Here is an 18757-nt window from a genome sequence, read left to right as displayed (position 1 = left end):
TTAATCAGAGAGGCAGCAAAGAGACCTAAGGTAACCTGGAGGAGCTGCAGAGTTCCACAGCAGAGACTGGAGTATCTGTACATAGGACAACAATAAGCCGTATGCTCCAGAGATTTGGGTTTTATGGCAGAGTGGCCAGAAGAAAGCCATTGCTTTCAGAAAAAACAAAATGGCACGTTTTGAGTTTGCGAAAAAGCATGTGGGAGACTCCCAAAATGTATGGAGGTTGGTACTCTGGTCTGATGAGACTAAAATTGAACTTTTCGTCCATCAAAGAAAATGGCGAAAACCCAACACCCATCACCCAAAGAATACCATCAGTACCAAAAATTTGATCTGGGAAACAAAATCAGACAAACCAAAAGAGCACGGAAATAATACTAATACAATTATATAATATTATATACATATATATTTTGCAGTACACTGCCACTAGGTTAGCAGATCAAGTGAGAGTAAGTAAACAATAAAGGAAAAAATATAAATACATAAAAAAATCTATTTAAATATTATAAATGTATTAAAAATATTTTTTTTCATTGTGCACAAGTCAACAGTCACTTATTTGTACAAAAAAACAAGTCCTGCGCTCGAACTCCCATCACTCCTTTGAGGCTGCAATGATCATAGTACACATCAGCCCTACATGTAGGGATGTATATATATATATATATATATATATATATATATATATATATATATATATATATATATATATATATATATATATATATAAATACCCCTTTCTGTCTCATTAGAGATATCTTTGCCAGAAGCTCAAGGAAGCAAGGTGCAAGGTTAGTGTAGGACCTACACTTTGTCTTGACATGGCAGGTGGGCTAAAGTCTCTCATGGCCATTGAAACTAAATAACCTCCATTTGTTTAAATATGCATAGGGATTTGGGAAGAGCGCAGGTAACTTTTTTCTTTGGTTGTCACTTATGCAATGCTGTTTGAAATTATGATTCCTTTTATGTTGCGTATTAACATACCATGAAATCAAGTATTTGTTTACATCATTCTAAAACTGTCATATAGTGATTTGGAGTTGCGGAATTCAAACAACTTACTGATCTCCCAAAGCTAAGACAAATAGCAAACATCTACTAAACTGTCTTTTTGTGATTGGGATTTTGTGTATCAAGATTACTTTGAAATCAATTAAACCATATTTTTGTTTAGGTGTTTTTTAGGGGCATAAGTGTTAATGCAATGAGAGGTGTTCCAATGAGTGCCGCTATGTTTCTCACATATGAGCTGTCACTGAAAGCTATGAAAAAGGCTAAAGTGGAATCAGATACTTGATAAGCAAGGTAAAGTAAAAAAAAAAAAAGATTTTTTCTAATTTTAGTCGAATTTCCTAGAAGTACTTTCACACAATGACAACAGTTTGATGTGGGCAGTCCGCTTCCTAGAGACTACACAGTGACAGACTTATTTGATGTCATGGAAATGCAAAATGAAAGAATTCTTAAAAATGTAAAAGTTGAAGGTAATTTTTCATGGGCTGCAGGAGAGTTAACTAATCAAGCACTAATGCATTCAGAAATACAATAGTCATCATATTAAAAAAAAATCTACCTTTTGTTTTTCCAACCACACATCTGAAAAAAGCAGAAAGAACGCTGCAAAGAACGCTTATAGTGTTAATAGCAATGATAATATGGACAAGAAATTATCAGTGCCAGTGAGGGGCACTGACTGTTATCAAATATCTTATATGTACTTTACTTGTTCCATTTTACTCTAACTTTTTATTCATGTTATCTTTAAAAAATATAATTTCTAAACACCCTCAATTCATTCCAAATTCATAAGCATGACATACTGATTATGAAGAATTGCCAGGCTTCCCATAGTTATAAAGAAATATAGAAAGAAATATTAGGTAAAGATTATGTAAGAGCAGATACTCTGTTTTTTTTTTTTTTAATATGATCACAGCAATGAACCACAATTCTGGAGCAGGCAGAGACTACTCAGTACACTAAATAGCAGGTAACTCACCCACCTTCGCAGAGAGAAAGTTAAAGGGACACTATAGTCACCAGAACTACTACAGTTTAACATAGTTGCTCTGGTGTCTACGGCCTGGTCCTGCAAGATGAGCACTGTAAACGCTACCTTTTCAGAAAAAAGTCAGTGTTTACATTGCTGCCTAGAAACACCTTCAGTTGCAGTCACTCAAACAGAGGTGCTAGAGCTGCTTCCTAGTCCAGTGATGCACAGTGCTCTGCATAATAAATGTTGGAGCCTGTTGAAAATCAGTATTAGCCATCTGCATTTTTTTTTTTATACATGGATTCATAATTCTGAAAATTATCTCTTGGCTTCCTTATGTATATAAAGCAAATTTAGGCCCTAATTTAATATTTTTGGATACGCTTTTCAAATTATTTTAATAGTTTTGGATAAACTGTTCAACTGAATTTTTTCTAACTATTAATATATCAAAAAATGATACTTTTAAAAATATATTGAAAAAAATCTAAATGTTGCAATAAAATAGCTTAGAAAAGTGTATGCAAAATATTAACAGGATAATTTATCGGATTTAGCCAGAATGAACAATTTCCTGTGAAAGTGTCTGAATTCCGACTGCATTGGCAATTCTCATATTTACTAGAGCCAAATGTGGTTGGAAATTGGTCAGTCCAAGAGAAAATTCAGCAAATGTGCATTTGGTGTCCAGATTAAAATCAGTGCTTTCCCAAAGATCCGGTTTTAAACAGAACAAGGACCAAATGCAGTAGTGTATTTTGGATCTGTGCTGCCCTAGGCATGATGGAACTCAGGCACCCTCTAATTTACCTTTGCCCCATCCCTTCCTGTCAATGCCACGCCTTTTCCTGTTAAAGACTAACACACACACTTTGACTGACAGGAACACACTCTCAGATACACTGACATACACACACACACGCACACTGATTTGACACAGTCTGACAGACACACACAATCACTGACTCACTCACACACACTGACAGACACACACAATCACTGACATACACACACACTCATTCACTCACAGACACACACACTGAGAGGCATACACAATCACTCAGACACACACACACACACTGACAGACACACTCACTCAGTTGCTCACAGTCACACACTGACAGACACACACAATCACTCAGACACACAGGCTCCCTCACAGACACACTTACAGACAGACAGATACACACACATACACGCAATCTGACACACACAATCACTCAGACACACACACATTCACTGACAGACACACACTCAGTCACTCAGACACACAGGCTCCCTCACAGACACACGCTGACAGACATACTCACTCTCACTCACAGACACACGTTTGGGAGAGCTGGGTGGATTTTTTACCTGTGGTCCAGTGGGGCTGCTGGCCAGGCTGTTTGGGCAAGAAGGGAGGCAGGCGTGCAGGCAGTTCGGCAGCTAGCTGAGTTTTCAAGGCGGGTAGCGACATCATATTCCGACTCCCGGCATCACTCCGCGGCGTGCAAGGGAGCTGAGCAGAGAGAGCTCACAAATCAGCGCTCCCTCACCACCTGCCTTGGAACTCAGCTAGCCACCTGCCACCAGGCTAACAAGGTATTTACGAATACAAAGAAAACAAGTCCTGCGCTCAAACTCCCATTACTCCTGGGCGGCAGCAATGACCTTAGTACACATCAGCCCAAATACATACAGTAAAAACCAAAGAAAAAAGTTACCTGCATATTTGCCTGGGCATTTGGGGGTGGAGATTTTTTCCACCCATTGGAAAGTGCCGCCCTCCCGGCAAATACGTCACTGACCGATTGAATCCATCAAGGTGCACATTCGCAAATGACCATTCACTTGATTACTGCATGTGAAGGATAATTTGAAGTACTATTTGCCCACTGGAACTGCTAGCAGCCAAAAAAAATAAAAGTGAATAAATTCCCTCTACAAGTGGATAGGGTTCTCAAATCCTCTACCCATTCCCTAATATAAATAAATAACCCTACCAACCCCCCAATAATAATAACAGTAAAGGGGAGCCATTAATCTAATTTCTGTGAAAAAAAATATATACTTACGCCCCTAATAAAAATTCAAATCTGATCACAAAAAAATTATACTGCAATAAAAATAAATACATCTTCACCCATGAAGAGCTCTAATAGTGGGGAAAGTCCTTATATAGGCTTCCCCATGCTATCATAGCTGTTTTAAAACTTGGAAGGATTCCCATGCTCTGCAGCAATGTTCCCTCTAATGAATGAATGCACTGAATGTTTTTACGTATGTAAACCTGAAATTGTTTTTTGATAATTCTTGTAAATCGCAGCCTATCTCTCACAGTTTATAACACTACATTACAGTAATGCTAATGTAGTATTAGTAGTTACACAACAGTCTTACTGTAATGTCAGCCATTCAGACAGACAAGCCTCTCTGCTAATGTCCACTTTGGTCTGTCAGACTGTCCATAGAAAGCAATAGGGGGTAACTGCACAGACAAGGATAAAACACAATTACAATGTTTCAAGAAACATTTTCTCAGCTTCTTGAATTTATACTGCACCATGAAGCTTCAGCCCCACCTTCATCACAGTAAATAGCAATTTAATCCATAAAACAAATTGACCTTTCATTCATCCAAAAGATAATATTGGTAGCTTGTTGACTGTATTTGGCCAAGCATTGTAATTCCCCAACATGTGCAAAAAGCATAGGTGTGCGCACAAGGTGTGTTGGGTGTGCCTGGGCACACCCTAATCCCCGCGGCCCGCCTATGGATTGAGACCAGCAGGGGAGATCTCAGGATCTCCCCTGTCGGCTGAAGCAGAGCCGGCGCTATCTGAGCCGGCTCTGCTCAAAGCCTCCATGGGCCGGTGGGGAGATCAAAGAGGGAGGCAGAAGAGGACCCAGGGGGCTCTGGTCAGCAGCTCCGCCTGGTTCCTCTCGCGAGATCTGAGTGTTGCCGCGGCAATGCTCAGATCTTGCGAGAGTGAACTCTAGCCCCACAGGCTAGAGTTCACTCTCCACTGGGCCACCAGGGATGGCAGATGGCAGCAAGGATCCCCTCTCCCTACATAAGGTAAGAAGGGAGGGGGGATATTTACTAATTTGCCCCCACCTCCACCCCCACAATCCCTCCAAACATAAAGCACACAAACAGCACCCCCACACACACAGCACCCACACACACACAGCACACTAACAGCACCATCACAAAACACACACACACACAGCACCCTTACAAACACTCAGCACCCTCACACACAACACCCACACACACATCACACACACAGCACCCTCACACAGCACACTAACAGGACCCTAACAAACACATACACACACAAACACCCTCACACACAGTACACTACCAGCACCCTCACACACAGCACACTAACAGCACCCTCACAAACACTGTCACCCACATTGCACACTACCAGCACCCTCACACACACATCACACTAACAGCACCCTCACACACAGCACCCTTACACACACAGCACCCTCACACCACCCTCACACAGCACACTAACAGCACACACACACACACATACAGCAGTATGTGTGTCACTTCATCCTGAGGAAGGTCCCTGTGCGGACCGAAACGTTGATTTACATGTTATATGGAATAAACACCTTTTTTGATATCTAAAGTTCGTGAGGGCAGTCTACATTTCTACACTGGTATATATATATGTGTATATATATATATATATACATACATATACACGCGGCATATGTTTGTGCTTTAGGGTGCACATCCTAATGCAATAGGCTGCGTACACTTATGGCAGAAAGAGTGAATGCAGTCTAATAAATGGTGATTTATACATAATAAATGCTTCTTACACATGAATCAAATTCAGCTAACACAATTATAGCAGACATTAGAGAGGAGGAGAGATTTCATGTCACCATATAATTTGCAAAAGGAGCTATTTGCACAATAAATGGTGAGATATACTCCTCTTACTGCTTCTTAAAAACAAAAAAATTATTGTGATATGATGAGATATGTCCAAAGCACACAGGAGAAACAAACAACCCAATTCAGCAGACACTAATAGCAAATATTATATGGAGAAATGTTACCCATAGTTTTTTTTAAAAGGAGTCAGTGCCCAATAAAAGGTGTCATATACATGAAGGCTTCTTAAACACACAGACACACAATCTCACTTATTAAACACACACACACACACTGACAGACACACTCACTGACAGACATTATCACTGACAGACACTCTCACAGACACACAAAAAGCCTGACACCCTCACGGACAGAGATACTACCAATAACAGACACATAATCTCACTGATTTGAAACACTCACTGACAGACACACTCACTGACAGACACACTCACACACAGACACACTCACACACAGACACACTCACACACACAGACACACACTCATAAATTTACACATTCTTGCACACATACTCACAATTTTATTTTATTCCATGGGGTCCCGTGGGGGTTTTCTCCCTGGGGTCTCGTGGGGGTATTCTCCATGGGGTCCAGTGGGGATCTTCCCCCTGGGTTCCAGTGGGCATCTTCCTCTTGGGTTCCAGTGGGAAATTGATCTTCCAGTTACTCTCGGCTCCCTTGCACACCATCTGGGGCCAAAGTGATGCCATATTTCAGCTCCCTGAAGCTCTACAGAGGATGGGTGAGGGAGCAGAGAGGAACTGTAAACACACCAGTGATACCTCTGCACCCCTGCTGTCTGCCTCTTCTCTTCTCTTCCACTTCGTGGGGTGCCCTAAGGTGGTGGGCCAGCCACCTACTGTGCGCCCTGTGACAGGTTTGCTCCACGCGATGCCTCTCACCTTCTGGCAGGTGCCACAAGCAGCTGTGCACAGCTTCATACCCTCTGTTCGCTCGCTCAAAAAGGTGTGTGAGCGTCCACATGCCCACACCTTAGAGGCAACAATGCTCTGCAATATAACCAAAAGCCAGTCAAGCAGAGCATTCTGACAGCATAGTCTTGAAAAGTCGCACTTAGCTGTAAATCGGGGGCCTGTATTGTTTATTGTGCTAAAAGTTTTTTTCCTATGGGTAATACCTCCCCTTTAAATCCATGTCACATAGGTTCAGAGCATTTCCCCCTACTGTTTGAGTAAACAGCAGATGAAACATAAAATAAAAGCAGTGACTTTTGACTAAAAAGCCATTTTAGTTGTACTCCTATTTTAGTCATCTGAATTATTATTTTTATTTTTTTTCAGACTTGTACCTGCCCTGCATACATTTTGTATTTCTTATGTAGTACGGGCCTTTGTGCAATGTCATCATCAATATCTTGCAGGTCTATTAGTCTTACTAATTCCTCCCACCCGGGTACCCCCCTATCTCTATGTTAACTCTTGGTATAAGTTTTTTTTTGTCTATCCACTTTATTCATCTGGTCTTGGAGAGAGCAAGAGCCTCTTATATCCTATATGGTTTCTATATTTTGTTAATCTGTTTATTTGTCTGCCCGGTTTAGGGTAATATCTGGTGGATTAAGTAACCAATCAGAGAGTTATGAGTCAAATTACACAGTGTGGGAAAATTCCAAAGAACTTTCCCACGCTGTGTAAAATGACACAGAGCACTCTGATTGGTGGATTCCAAACCAACCAATCAGAGTGCTGTGACGGGTACCTGTCAGTCTCTTCATTTACCTGTCAGAGCACTCTGATTGGATGGCTTAAACCCACCAATCAGAGTGCTCTGAGCCTAATTGCAGGGCAGAGCAAGGCTTTATAAGCCTTCCCCCGCCCTGCAGAGCTCAGTCTGCGTGGAGCCCTCCATGGGTGAAGATGGATTTTTTTTTTTCGCACATTTTTTTTTTTTTTATAATTGCGTCGGTTATTATGTTTTTTTATGTGCCATTTTTGGGGTCTGAAAAAAGAAGATTTTAGAAGAAAGAAAACATTGAATGGTAAGTTTTATTTTTATTTTTTTACGGGTACTTAGTTAAAGGTCCCCCCTTCATTCGTTTTTAAGGTGAGGGGGGTAGGTAGGGGGATCATTTGTATTGGGGGGAGGGGGTGACTAGGGGTTTGGGGACCCCTAGTCACCTGGGGGAGGACATTTTTTTAGGGCCCCCACCCGCCGCTCAGGGGTGGGGGCCAGGGGGGTGGACCTTAGGTCCCCCCCTTATTAGTACTTAGGGCCCCCACCCGCCGCTGAGGTGTGGGGGCAGGGGGGAGGACACTAGGTCGCCCCCCCTTATTACAATTTAGGGCCCCACCTGCCACTCAGGGGTGGGGGCCAGGGGGGAGGACCTTAGCCCCCCCCTTATTTTACTCTAGGGCCCCCACCCACCGCTCAGGGGTGGGGGCCAGGGGGGAGGACATTAGGTCCCCCCTTATTTTACTGTAGGGCCCCCACCAACTGCTCAGGGGTGGGGGCCAGGGGGAGGACATTAGGTCCCCCCTTATTATAATTTAGGGCTCCCACCCACCGCTCAGGGGTGGGGGCCAGGGGGGAGGACATTAGGTCCCCCCCTTATTATAATTTAGGGCCCCCACCCACCGCTCAGGGGTGGGGGCCAGTGTGGAGGACATTAGGTCCCCCACTCGCCGCTCAGGGGTGGGGGCCAGGGGGGAGGACAATAGGTCCCCCCCCATCATTTTACGTTAGGGCCCCCACCCGCCGCTCAGGGGTGGGGGCCGGGGGGGTACCTTACCTGTCAGTCTCTTAATTTACCTTTCAGAGCACTCTGATTGGATGGCTTAAATTGCAGGGCGGGGCAAGCCTTTATAAGCCTTCCCCCGCCCTGCAGAGCTCAGTCTGCGCAGAGCCCTCCATGGGTGAAGATGGATTTTTTTTGTTGCGCACTTTTTTTTATTTTATTTTTTTATAATTGCGTCGGTTATTATGGTTTTTATTTGCCCTTTTTGGGGTCCGAAAAAAGAAGATTTTAGAAGAAAGAAAACATCGAATAAGTTAGTTTTATTTTTATTTTTTTACAGGTACTTAGTTAAAGGTCTCCCCCCATTAGTTTTTAAGGTGAAGGCGGTAGGCAGGGGGATAATTTTTATTGGGGGGAGGGGGTGACTAGGGATTTGGGGACCCCTAGTCACCTGGGGGAGGAAATCTTTTTTAGGGCCCCCACCCGCCGCTCAGGGGTGGGGGCCAGGGGGGTGGACCTTAGGTCCCCCCGTTATTACAATTTAGGGCCCCACCCGCCACTCAGTGGTGGGGGCCAGTGTGGAGGACATTAGGTCCGCCACCCGCCGCTCAGGGGTGGGGGCCAGGGGGGAGGACAATAGGTCCCCCCCATCATTTTACGTTAGGGCCCCCACCCGCCGCTCAGGGGTGGGGGCCGGGGGGTACTTTTTTTTTTTTTTTAAATACAGTGAGCAGTCACAGGCTGCTCACTGTTTAATAGACATGCCCCTACTCGCGATATAGCGAGTAGGGGCAAAATTTACTAATACTAAGTAATTTTTTCTTAGTATTAGTAAATTTGGCTGAAAGACCAATTTAGGTCTTTCAGCCTTTTGGTAGATAACTCCCTAATACCATGGGAATTAGGGAGTTATCTACCAAGCGGCTGCAAGAGAAGTCCCGAGGTGCAAAATGGCGAAGTTGCCGAATTTCCGAAGTGTCGAAGTGCCGAAGTGCTGACGTGCCGAAGTTCCGAAGTTGCCGAATTTCTGAAGTTCCGAAGTGCTGAAGTGCCGAAGTTCCGAAGTTGCCGAAGTTCCGAAGTCTTGAAGTGCCGAATTGCCGAAGTCCCGAATTGCGAAAATCCAGAATTTCGGAATGCCGAACCGAACCGAAATGTTTTCCCATGCACATGCCTATTTTTTAGTTTATTTAAGGAGTTTATCCATTCTTCTTCGTCTATATGTACTTGTAATTCTTTTTCCTATTTATTGATAAGTGCTATTGGTTTACCATGTCTGCTACTATATACAACTTTAGCACATTTTGCCAGTAGGTTTTTATAATTCTTTAGTTCAAATAGATGTATACGATTTATGGTATTCTCCCCCTTATTTTTATAGAGGTGTTCTGCTAAAAAGCTCTTAATTCGCAGATAGTTAAACGTTTCACTGGAGGGGATGTTAAATTCCTTTATAATTGTGTTGAAGGGTTTAAGATTAAATTCCACCATTATGTTTTTGAATTCCTTTGTCCCTTTTGACGTCCATATATCTGTTTTTATGTTCTGTAGCATATCTGAGATATGTGCAAATGGTAGTGCATCAATTATTTTGTGTCCTTTCTTGTTTGTAAATTTATCCCACCATCTCGTTAGGTCTTTAAGTATCTGAGATTTGATTCGTGCCTGTCTGATACATTTTTTATTTGCCTCAACAACCCAAAATAATAAAGATAAGTTTCCAACCCCCGTTTTAGCTTTTTCCATTTTATACCATATTTCTTAGGTTGTCGTCTTGCTTTGTGTGAGCATTATATGGCATAGTCTATTGGCCTGGTAGCATTGCAAAACTTCTGGGCACCCCAAGCCTCCGTCCTCTCTTGATCTAGCCAACACTTTCATTTTAATTCTTGGTTTCCTGCCCCCTCAAATAAATTTAACAAAAGATAAGTGTAGTAAGGACAGCCAGTTTTCTGGGAAGTTAATGTGAATCATTCTCCACATGTACATCCATTTTGGCAAAATATATGCTTTTAGGATATTAATCCTGCCCGACCATGAAAAACCCATGCCTTTCCAGTCCCTTAAATTGTTATTGGTTTGTTTTAGTAGGGGTAGTAAATTAGCTTCTATTAAATATTTTAGCTCTGTAGTTATAGTGATACCCATATATTTTAGCCTATCGCTGTTTTCGGGGGAGCCCAGTAACCTGCACAAGAAGTTTAATTGTCCTGTTGCTCATATTTTTAGCTATAAATATCAATTTCTCCAGGTTTATTTTGTATCCTGAGACTTCAGAGTAGTTGTTTATGTCCTTCAGTAGTTCTAGGACCGAGATGTTTGGTTCTTCTAATGTTAATAGGATGTCATCTGCATAAATATTTAGTTTAGTTTGTCCTAGTGAATTAGTGAATTCTTTGACTTTTTTATTCTGTCCTATTAAGATCACCAAGGGTTCTAGCACCATTATATACAATAAGGGGGAGAGAGGACACTTTGTCTGGTCCCCAAATTGTGTGTCTAGATGTCTGAGTAAATCATCATATTCACTTCTTGCTTACCTTTGACTTAATTCTTGAGTTTCCTCCCTTTGTTTTTTGTTAATGCTTTATTCTAAAGGGAAGTTAGAGAGTGTCGATTCCTCCAGGTTTGTTTTTTCTATTCTGTTTTCCAGCTTATTTTCTTTTCTTAGATGCTTGCCATTGTTTGTCTTTTTTGTAGCCATTTTGTTTATATATATATATTATTATTGTTTATATATATTATTATATATAGGAAGAGAATAAACAAGCCATTTTATTTATTATATAGCTTGTTTATTCTCTTCCTATATATAATATAATTAGGAAATTGCTTTCTTTCCTTTTCTGTGCCTTTATTTTTTTGTTTCTTATGTTTTTTCAACCTAAATGCTTATTTTTTACACCCTTACCTCTCTATCCTGGCACACCTTTGTATTTGATTTTTGCTATAATGGTATTACACAAGGAAGTTAATCACTTGCCCACTAGTTAGACACTGAGATTGACACACTCATTACATGCCAATTAGCAATCTAGTCCTTATTATGGGAGAGAGTTAAATTACATTTTTTTTATTTTATTTTTTTTATCAATTATTGCCCTCTGTGTGCTGCTTCCTATTTACCCTTCGTTTCCACCTTTCTTTTATGGATCTGTTAGCTTTATAATAGCCCCTACATTATAAACTCACAGTGAATGCCTAAAGTATTGCTTCTATTAACCCCTGCTGTATAGCTTAGCAGTATGTGGAAACAGATAGCCTTTTATTGCCACTTATCTTATGGGGTTCTGTACCAACTCACAGTCTCCATCTGTTGCCGGTTTTTATCCTCGTCTTTTGTGCAATCTTCCCTGCCGGGCTCCCTTCATTCTATCCACCATATTGACCACCTGCAGTTAGCCCAATGTCTCCTGCTCTTACAGTCAGCTCAGGTCCTCCCCTCACAGCGCTCATAGAGGAATCCTGGATAGCACCGCTGCTTGTTCGGGACAGATCCTTTCCTCCGGTTTGGCTCCCCCAGTCGATCCCTCAGCCGTGTTCCACGAGGACGTAGCCGTACGTCCTGTCATCTCGCTCCAACCCCCGAGTAATTTTTTATTTTTTTTTGTCTAGTTTTAGTTTACAAAATCTAGAACATTGTTAGTCGACAAAATTAACACTGGCAATGAGTACTACTATGTGCAGATAGTCTCATCTAACTGCATAAAAAACACATTTCAATCCTTATAACTAACGTGTATAACAGTGAGACTCTCCCCTAAATTATGTAAAATGCTAGAGAAGGATGGACCTTACACGTAATATAAGGATAAAAGCTTTTAACACAATATGCTTTCATTTCAAATGATAAAAAGCATAAAAATCTAAGGCTTCGGTTTAATATTGTTCAATAAGCTTTCAAAATAATGAAATGATTTTTTTCAACATTTCAAAATATCAAAAATATATTATATATCAAAATATATTTAAAAAAATCTAAATATTTCAATGATATATCATACACATAACATGATTCTTGTTTTGATACTGATTATGTATATCTGTTATCTAAAAGTTCAGTGTGTGCAGGCTTTGATTCAATGTTCTATAGGTATAAGGTCCTATCTTTGTGTACAGGTGCTTTGCAAATTCTCATTTATCTTGCTTTTGTTAACAAAACAACATTTTCTTATAATGAAATTTAGATGGAAATATAAGAAAATAGTTTTGGACTAATTTAATTCCATAAAATTCCATACTAGTCCATGGAACTTATAAGGCAAGCTATAAGTTCATTAGTGCTTTTCAGAAAGATCAGATGATTGTCACCTACATCAAGTAGCTTTTAAACGATAAGATTTACTAAATTCAAATATAAAGATCAAGGTAAAAATTGGACATCCTTGCATTTTAAACCTCCATTTTTAATGTGATTTTGTATTAGATTTGTTAGGCACATATATAATTTCTGATGCATAAAGTGCCCTAAAAGGATCCTTTTACAAACTCTAAAACACTAATCCTAGCCCAAAATGTCATGTGATATAAAAGATACCAAACTTTAATATTTAAATAATGTAAGTGCAGTAGAAAGAGGGAAGTGCTCATGTCATTGTACAGAACACTGGTGAGACCTCACTTGGAGTATTGTACGCAGTACTGGAGACCATATCTCCAGAAGGATATTGATACTTTAGAGGGAGTTCAGAGAAGGGCTACTAAACTGATTCATGGATTGCAGGATAACACTTGCAAAGAAAGGTTAAAGGAACTTAACATGTATAGCTTGCAGGAAAGACGAGACAGGGGGGATATGATAGAAACATTTAAATATATAAAGGGAATCAACACAGTAAAGGAGGACACTATATTTAAAAGAAGAAAAACTACCACAACAAGAGGACATAGTCTATAATTAGAGGGGCAAAGATTTAAAAATAATATCAAGTATTACTTTACTGAGAGGGTAGTGGATGCATGGAATAGCCTTCCAGCTGAAGTGGTAGAGGTTGACACACTAAAGGAGGGATAGGCATAAGGCTATCCTAACTATAAGATAAGGCCTTGTTTGCATGAAAGGAGGCAGCGGGACTTAAACTGGAACTAAAATCGGACACTCGAGTTCCCGAACGTCTGCTTTTTTTTCACGAACAGCTAGGAGAGCGCGATAGTTTACTGCCCACGAACAAGGGGAACAATCGCTCCTATGAGCCAGGGGGCTCCGTTCGTGTTTTCATTAGTTTATTTGACTTTATCGGAACTCATGAAACTGTTTTGGGCAGGAGCCTCGTGTGCGGTCGGTAAAATTAGACTTCCATACAATTTGAAAACCCCTGAACTGATCTGGGGGATTTTTGAATATGTTGGTCACACAGATCAGGGCTATCATGGGATATGTCATTTTAGGGTACTTTCCAAGTTTTTGGAAAATGTTTTTTCTGCCTGGAGATAATTGGGTTATCCTTTAGTTGACTTAATTATCTCACAGGCAGAGAGGAGGGGATTGTATGTTTGCAATGGGAGTGTTTCACTTTGTCAATGTAAAATGATTGGTTGTAACCTTTGTGTCCTGGTGCCCAACAAGGTCCATGTGGGAGGTCCCCTTGCATGGGGACTTGCATAAAAGCCAGTGTGGCATCAATAAACCATTATTCCTGTTGTACCCTTCATGAAGTCTAGGCTCATGTTTGGGTAACTATCTACTCGCTGGGCAGAAACTACTTGGAAGCTGCATTCATCTAGAACTATTCGTATCTACACCCGAACTGCAACTATAATCACTAATGCTCAGCAGTTCGGGAGGAATAGGCGAACAAGGTACTATAACTACCAGCGTTTGGAACAGTTAGCTTCAGTGCTTTTCCAATTATTTTGCATTGCTGCGAAGGCCATGGGCGGAGGCCAACCAGAGACTGACTCTAACTGAGCACAAGAAGAGGGTTCCACAGCAAGCCTAAGGATCCCCTCACCAGCCAGCCTTCCGTACCGTCAGGGGACTCATGGATTGTTAAACCATAGAGCCCCTTCCCACCCCACCCCCACAATACAGCCCCTATTCCTCACAGTTCAGCCCCTCTCCCCCAGTGGTGTATCCTGGTTTTGTGCTGCCCTAGGCAGCACAAAACTCAGGCGCCCCCCCCCGCGCTCTACCCCCACCCAACCTTTACCCCGCATTCTAAATACACACACATTCACTGACACATACGCATACACTCGCTAACAGAAACACACACTCGCTAACAGAAACACACACTCGCTAACAGAAACACACACTCGCTAACAGAAACACACACACACACTAACAGACACACTAACAGACACACACACACACACTCACAGGCAAGCAGACACACACACACTCACAGGCAAACACACACACACACACACACACTCACAGGCAAACACACTCACAGACACCCACACTCACAGACACCCACACTCACAGACACCCACACTAACAGACACCCACACTAACAGACACCCACACTAACAGACACCCACACTAACAGACACCCACACCCACACACACTAACAGACACACACTAACAGACACACACACACACACACACACTAACAGACACACACACACACTAACAGACACACACACACTAACAGACACACACACACTAAGACACACACACACACTAAGACACACACACACACACTAAGACACACACACACACACTAAGACAGACACACACACACTAAGACAGACACACACTCACTAAGACACACACACTCACTAAGACACACACACTCACTAAGACACACACTCACTAAGACACACACTCACTAAGACACACACACTCACTAAGACACACACACTCACTAAGACACACACTCACTAAGACACACACTCACTAACAGACACACACTCACTAACAGACACACACACACTAACAGACACACACACACACTCACACTCACTAACAGACACACACACACTCACTAACAGACACACACACACACACACTCACTAACAGACACACACACACTCACTCACATTAACACTTTTCTTTTTTTCTTTTTTTACTTTAACCCCCCAGCCTCCTTACCTTTGGGAATGCTGGGGGGGGTCATCTTTCTCCCTGGTGGTCCAGTGGCTGCTGGGCGGTCGGGCGGCGCTGCTGGGCAGGCGGCGAGGGAGCACTCCCCCTGAGCTGTCTGCTCAGCTCCCTCGCGCGCCGCACAGTGAGGCTGGAAGGCGGAGCCGGAATATGACGTCATATTCCGGCTCCCAGCCTCACTCTGCGGCGCGCGAGGGAGCTGAGCAGACAGCTCAGGGGGAGTGCTCCCTCGCCGCCCGCCCAGCAGCGCCGCCCGACCGCCCAGAAGCAGCCCAGCATGTCTGTTAGCCGCAAGGCTAACAAGACATTTGCCTTGGGCATTTGGGGGGCGGCTTTTTTTGCCGCCCCCTGGAAAATGCCGCCCAAGGCAAATGCCTTGTTTGCCTCGCGGCTAATACGCCCCTGCTCTCCCCCATAGACACAGTATAGTCCCTTTCCCCTCACAGTAAACGCCCTATCCCCCATAGACACAATGTAACCCTTATCCCCCACAGTGCAGTCCTTATCCACACACACACAACCCCACATGCACATAGCACCACAGGTAGCTGACTCCATACACTTTAACACCACAATAAATCTGGAAACAGACACAACACCACACACAGTCTCTACCACACACACTAAAGGGACACAATAAGCAACAAAACAACTTTAACTTAATGAAGTCATTTTGGTGTATAGATCCTGACCCTGCAGTCTCACTGCACCAATACAGTCCTTGTCACACCCTGCATGTGACTTACACAGCCTTCCTAAACACTTCCTGAAAAGACATTCAAGTTTTCTGTATTGCAGAGTGTACAATTTCTTATCCCCTGCTCCAAGACACTACAGGAGACTCCTATATGTGTTTCAAGTGTAATTTACAGGAGATACAAACCTTTAAAGCAAGTTATCATCTAATTGAAAATGAAACCTTCAATGAAATGAAACAGCTTAATGTATTTGTTTTGGTTTGTATAGTATGTCCCTGCAGGCTTTAATATGTCTCTGATGCCTAGAGACACCGCTAGTGATAGTCACTCACCTACTTCCTGAGTCAGTGCTGCACAACGTTCAGCATCTCCACGCTGTGTACCTTTCTCTCCGGAGGTAAGGGGGGTCATGGGCTGTTATTTAGACATATAGGGTCAGGAATACACACTTGTATGCCTCACACTATAGTGCTCTTTTAAATCCTAAATGGCAGAAAATTGAGCAATAATATTACAGGGGCATAATATGTATATCAAAACTGCATCATTAAGCTAAAGTTGTTTTGCTACCTATAGTATCCCTTTAACACCACAAGCAACCTCCAAAATGAATACAACACCGGAAACAATCTCTCACCCTGACACACACATTCTACCCTTTTTGAATCCCTCTTTTTTCCCGGGTGTGTGTCCCATTTGTGGTAAAACCAGGGACAAGTCACCAGCAAACCATTAGAATCGCTTGCACTGCGTTAAACACGTGAGAGTTCTTCAGCAGGGCTCTGCAAATGGGCAGATATGACACAATATGCCCCATCCTAATGGACTGCTCAGCCTTAAAATGCCCAAGACAACTTTTTGTCCTAGTCTGGCCCTGAAGGCAAGCATTGTATTTATGTTTCTTCAAAACAAAATTGTCATTCTGCAGACAAAAATTAAGCTTAACCCCTTAAGGACCAAACTTCTGGAATAAAAGGGAATCATGACATGCCACACATGTCATGTGTCCTTAAGGGGTTAAATAATGGCATTCTTATAATGACACATACAATTTTGCTATTTACAGAAAAAGAAAAAAAATATCTTCCAAACACAAAAACAAATGAAAAGAATATATTTTTTTGGTGAAATCCAATACTGAAAAGGCAACGCCATCCAAAGATCAAAGAAATATGTACAGAGAAAACTGACCAATTTTGAAAAACAGGATGAAAGAAAAAAATATATGGAGCAAACAAGCACAAATTGATAAAAAAAAAAGGCAATAGATTTAAAAAGAATGTGCAATTTAAGTAAATGGTTGAAGTTTTTAGAAAGATATTGTAATGTATAAAAATGTCTGTTGATTTACGCAAGAAAAATAAATCTGTTTTTAATAAATCTATGAAAAGTCTTACCGTGTGCATGCAGTAAAATGACAGTCATCAGTGTCCCCAAAATACATTAATTACTATATATATATATATATATATATATATGTATATATGTATATATATAAATATGTGTGTGTGTGTGACAGAGCTCTGGCTGACTACCTTTGTTTATAGTTCCCTGTAGTTGGATAATGGCACGCTGTAGTGATTATAGCTAATCCCCAAACAGTGTGTCAGGCGGTGATCTATTTAAATCACAGCTTTTTTCAAAACCAAAACATGTGTTACAATTCGAAAGAACCAGGGATCAGAAACCAGCCATGCACAGTACACTTTTGTCCTTTTTTGGGTCAGCATTGCATCAATTTTGGTCTAGTGTTAAAGCCTCTCTGTGCAAATATAGTTAGGGTCTAAATAAAATATTTTTTCCTGCTCATCCTTTTTTTCCTTCTATTAATCACTGCTCACTCAATCTGTAAATAAAATCAAAAATTAATGGCTGTACCCGATCTCTTTTTGGCACCATGGATGAAGCTCCAAATCACAAATCAAACAAAACTGATCATCCATTGTCCATTTTGTTTTTTTTGTGATTCTGTCATTAGGCATTTCAGAGTTACAGTATTCAGACGACCCACTGATCGCCCACATATTGTTTTTATATACAAATATATTTTGGAGACTAGGCAATAACATAACATAACACAGCATCCATAACACTGCATCATTCCAGGGCTCTATTTAACCTTGCACTGCAGCAAGCCCCAGGAGGAAGGATTTCCCAGGTGAGTGAGTTAATCTCCTAAAGCATGCATTAGATTGGTTGAATAAGACCTGCAAAGAATATGGCACATTGGCATGGTGGCAGGTTTATGCAAACTATGATCATATAATGTAACAAAATCTCTTGTTTTTTGCCTAGGTCAGGTATTTAAAAAATGTTTTGTCAGGGACATCACAGTATATACAATGCCCTGTACAGATAATTCAAATCTCAGTACTTTATTAATTTCTCATGTCAAATCTACCCT

The 18757-nt window shown here is 41.6% G+C and overlaps 1 protein-coding gene across 6 annotated transcripts in view; it reads left to right on the top strand.

Moving 5' to 3' along the window:
* The window catches only part of SLC25A48 (solute carrier family 25 member 48), a 91989-nt gene extending 90676 nt beyond the window's left edge, over positions 1-1313 (top strand). For all 6 annotated transcript variants that reach the window (XM_063447457.1, XM_063447456.1, XM_063447454.1 and 3 more), the window contains one exon: positions 1184-1313. In XM_063447457.1, the coding sequence (XP_063303527.1) occupies positions 1184-1306 (123 nt within the window). In that variant the 3' untranslated portion in view covers positions 1307-1313. The remainder of the gene's footprint in view (positions 1-1183) is intronic.
* The last annotated feature ends 17444 nt before the right edge of the window (positions 1314-18757 follow it).

This window comes from Pelobates fuscus, chromosome 3 (assembly GCF_036172605.1).
Source record: "Pelobates fuscus isolate aPelFus1 chromosome 3, aPelFus1.pri, whole genome shotgun sequence".
In the NCBI taxonomy this organism is placed as follows: domain Eukaryota; kingdom Metazoa; phylum Chordata; class Amphibia; order Anura; family Pelobatidae; genus Pelobates; species Pelobates fuscus.
Note: the sequence above shows the minus strand (reverse complement) of the source record. Positions and strands in the feature narration are given on the sequence as shown.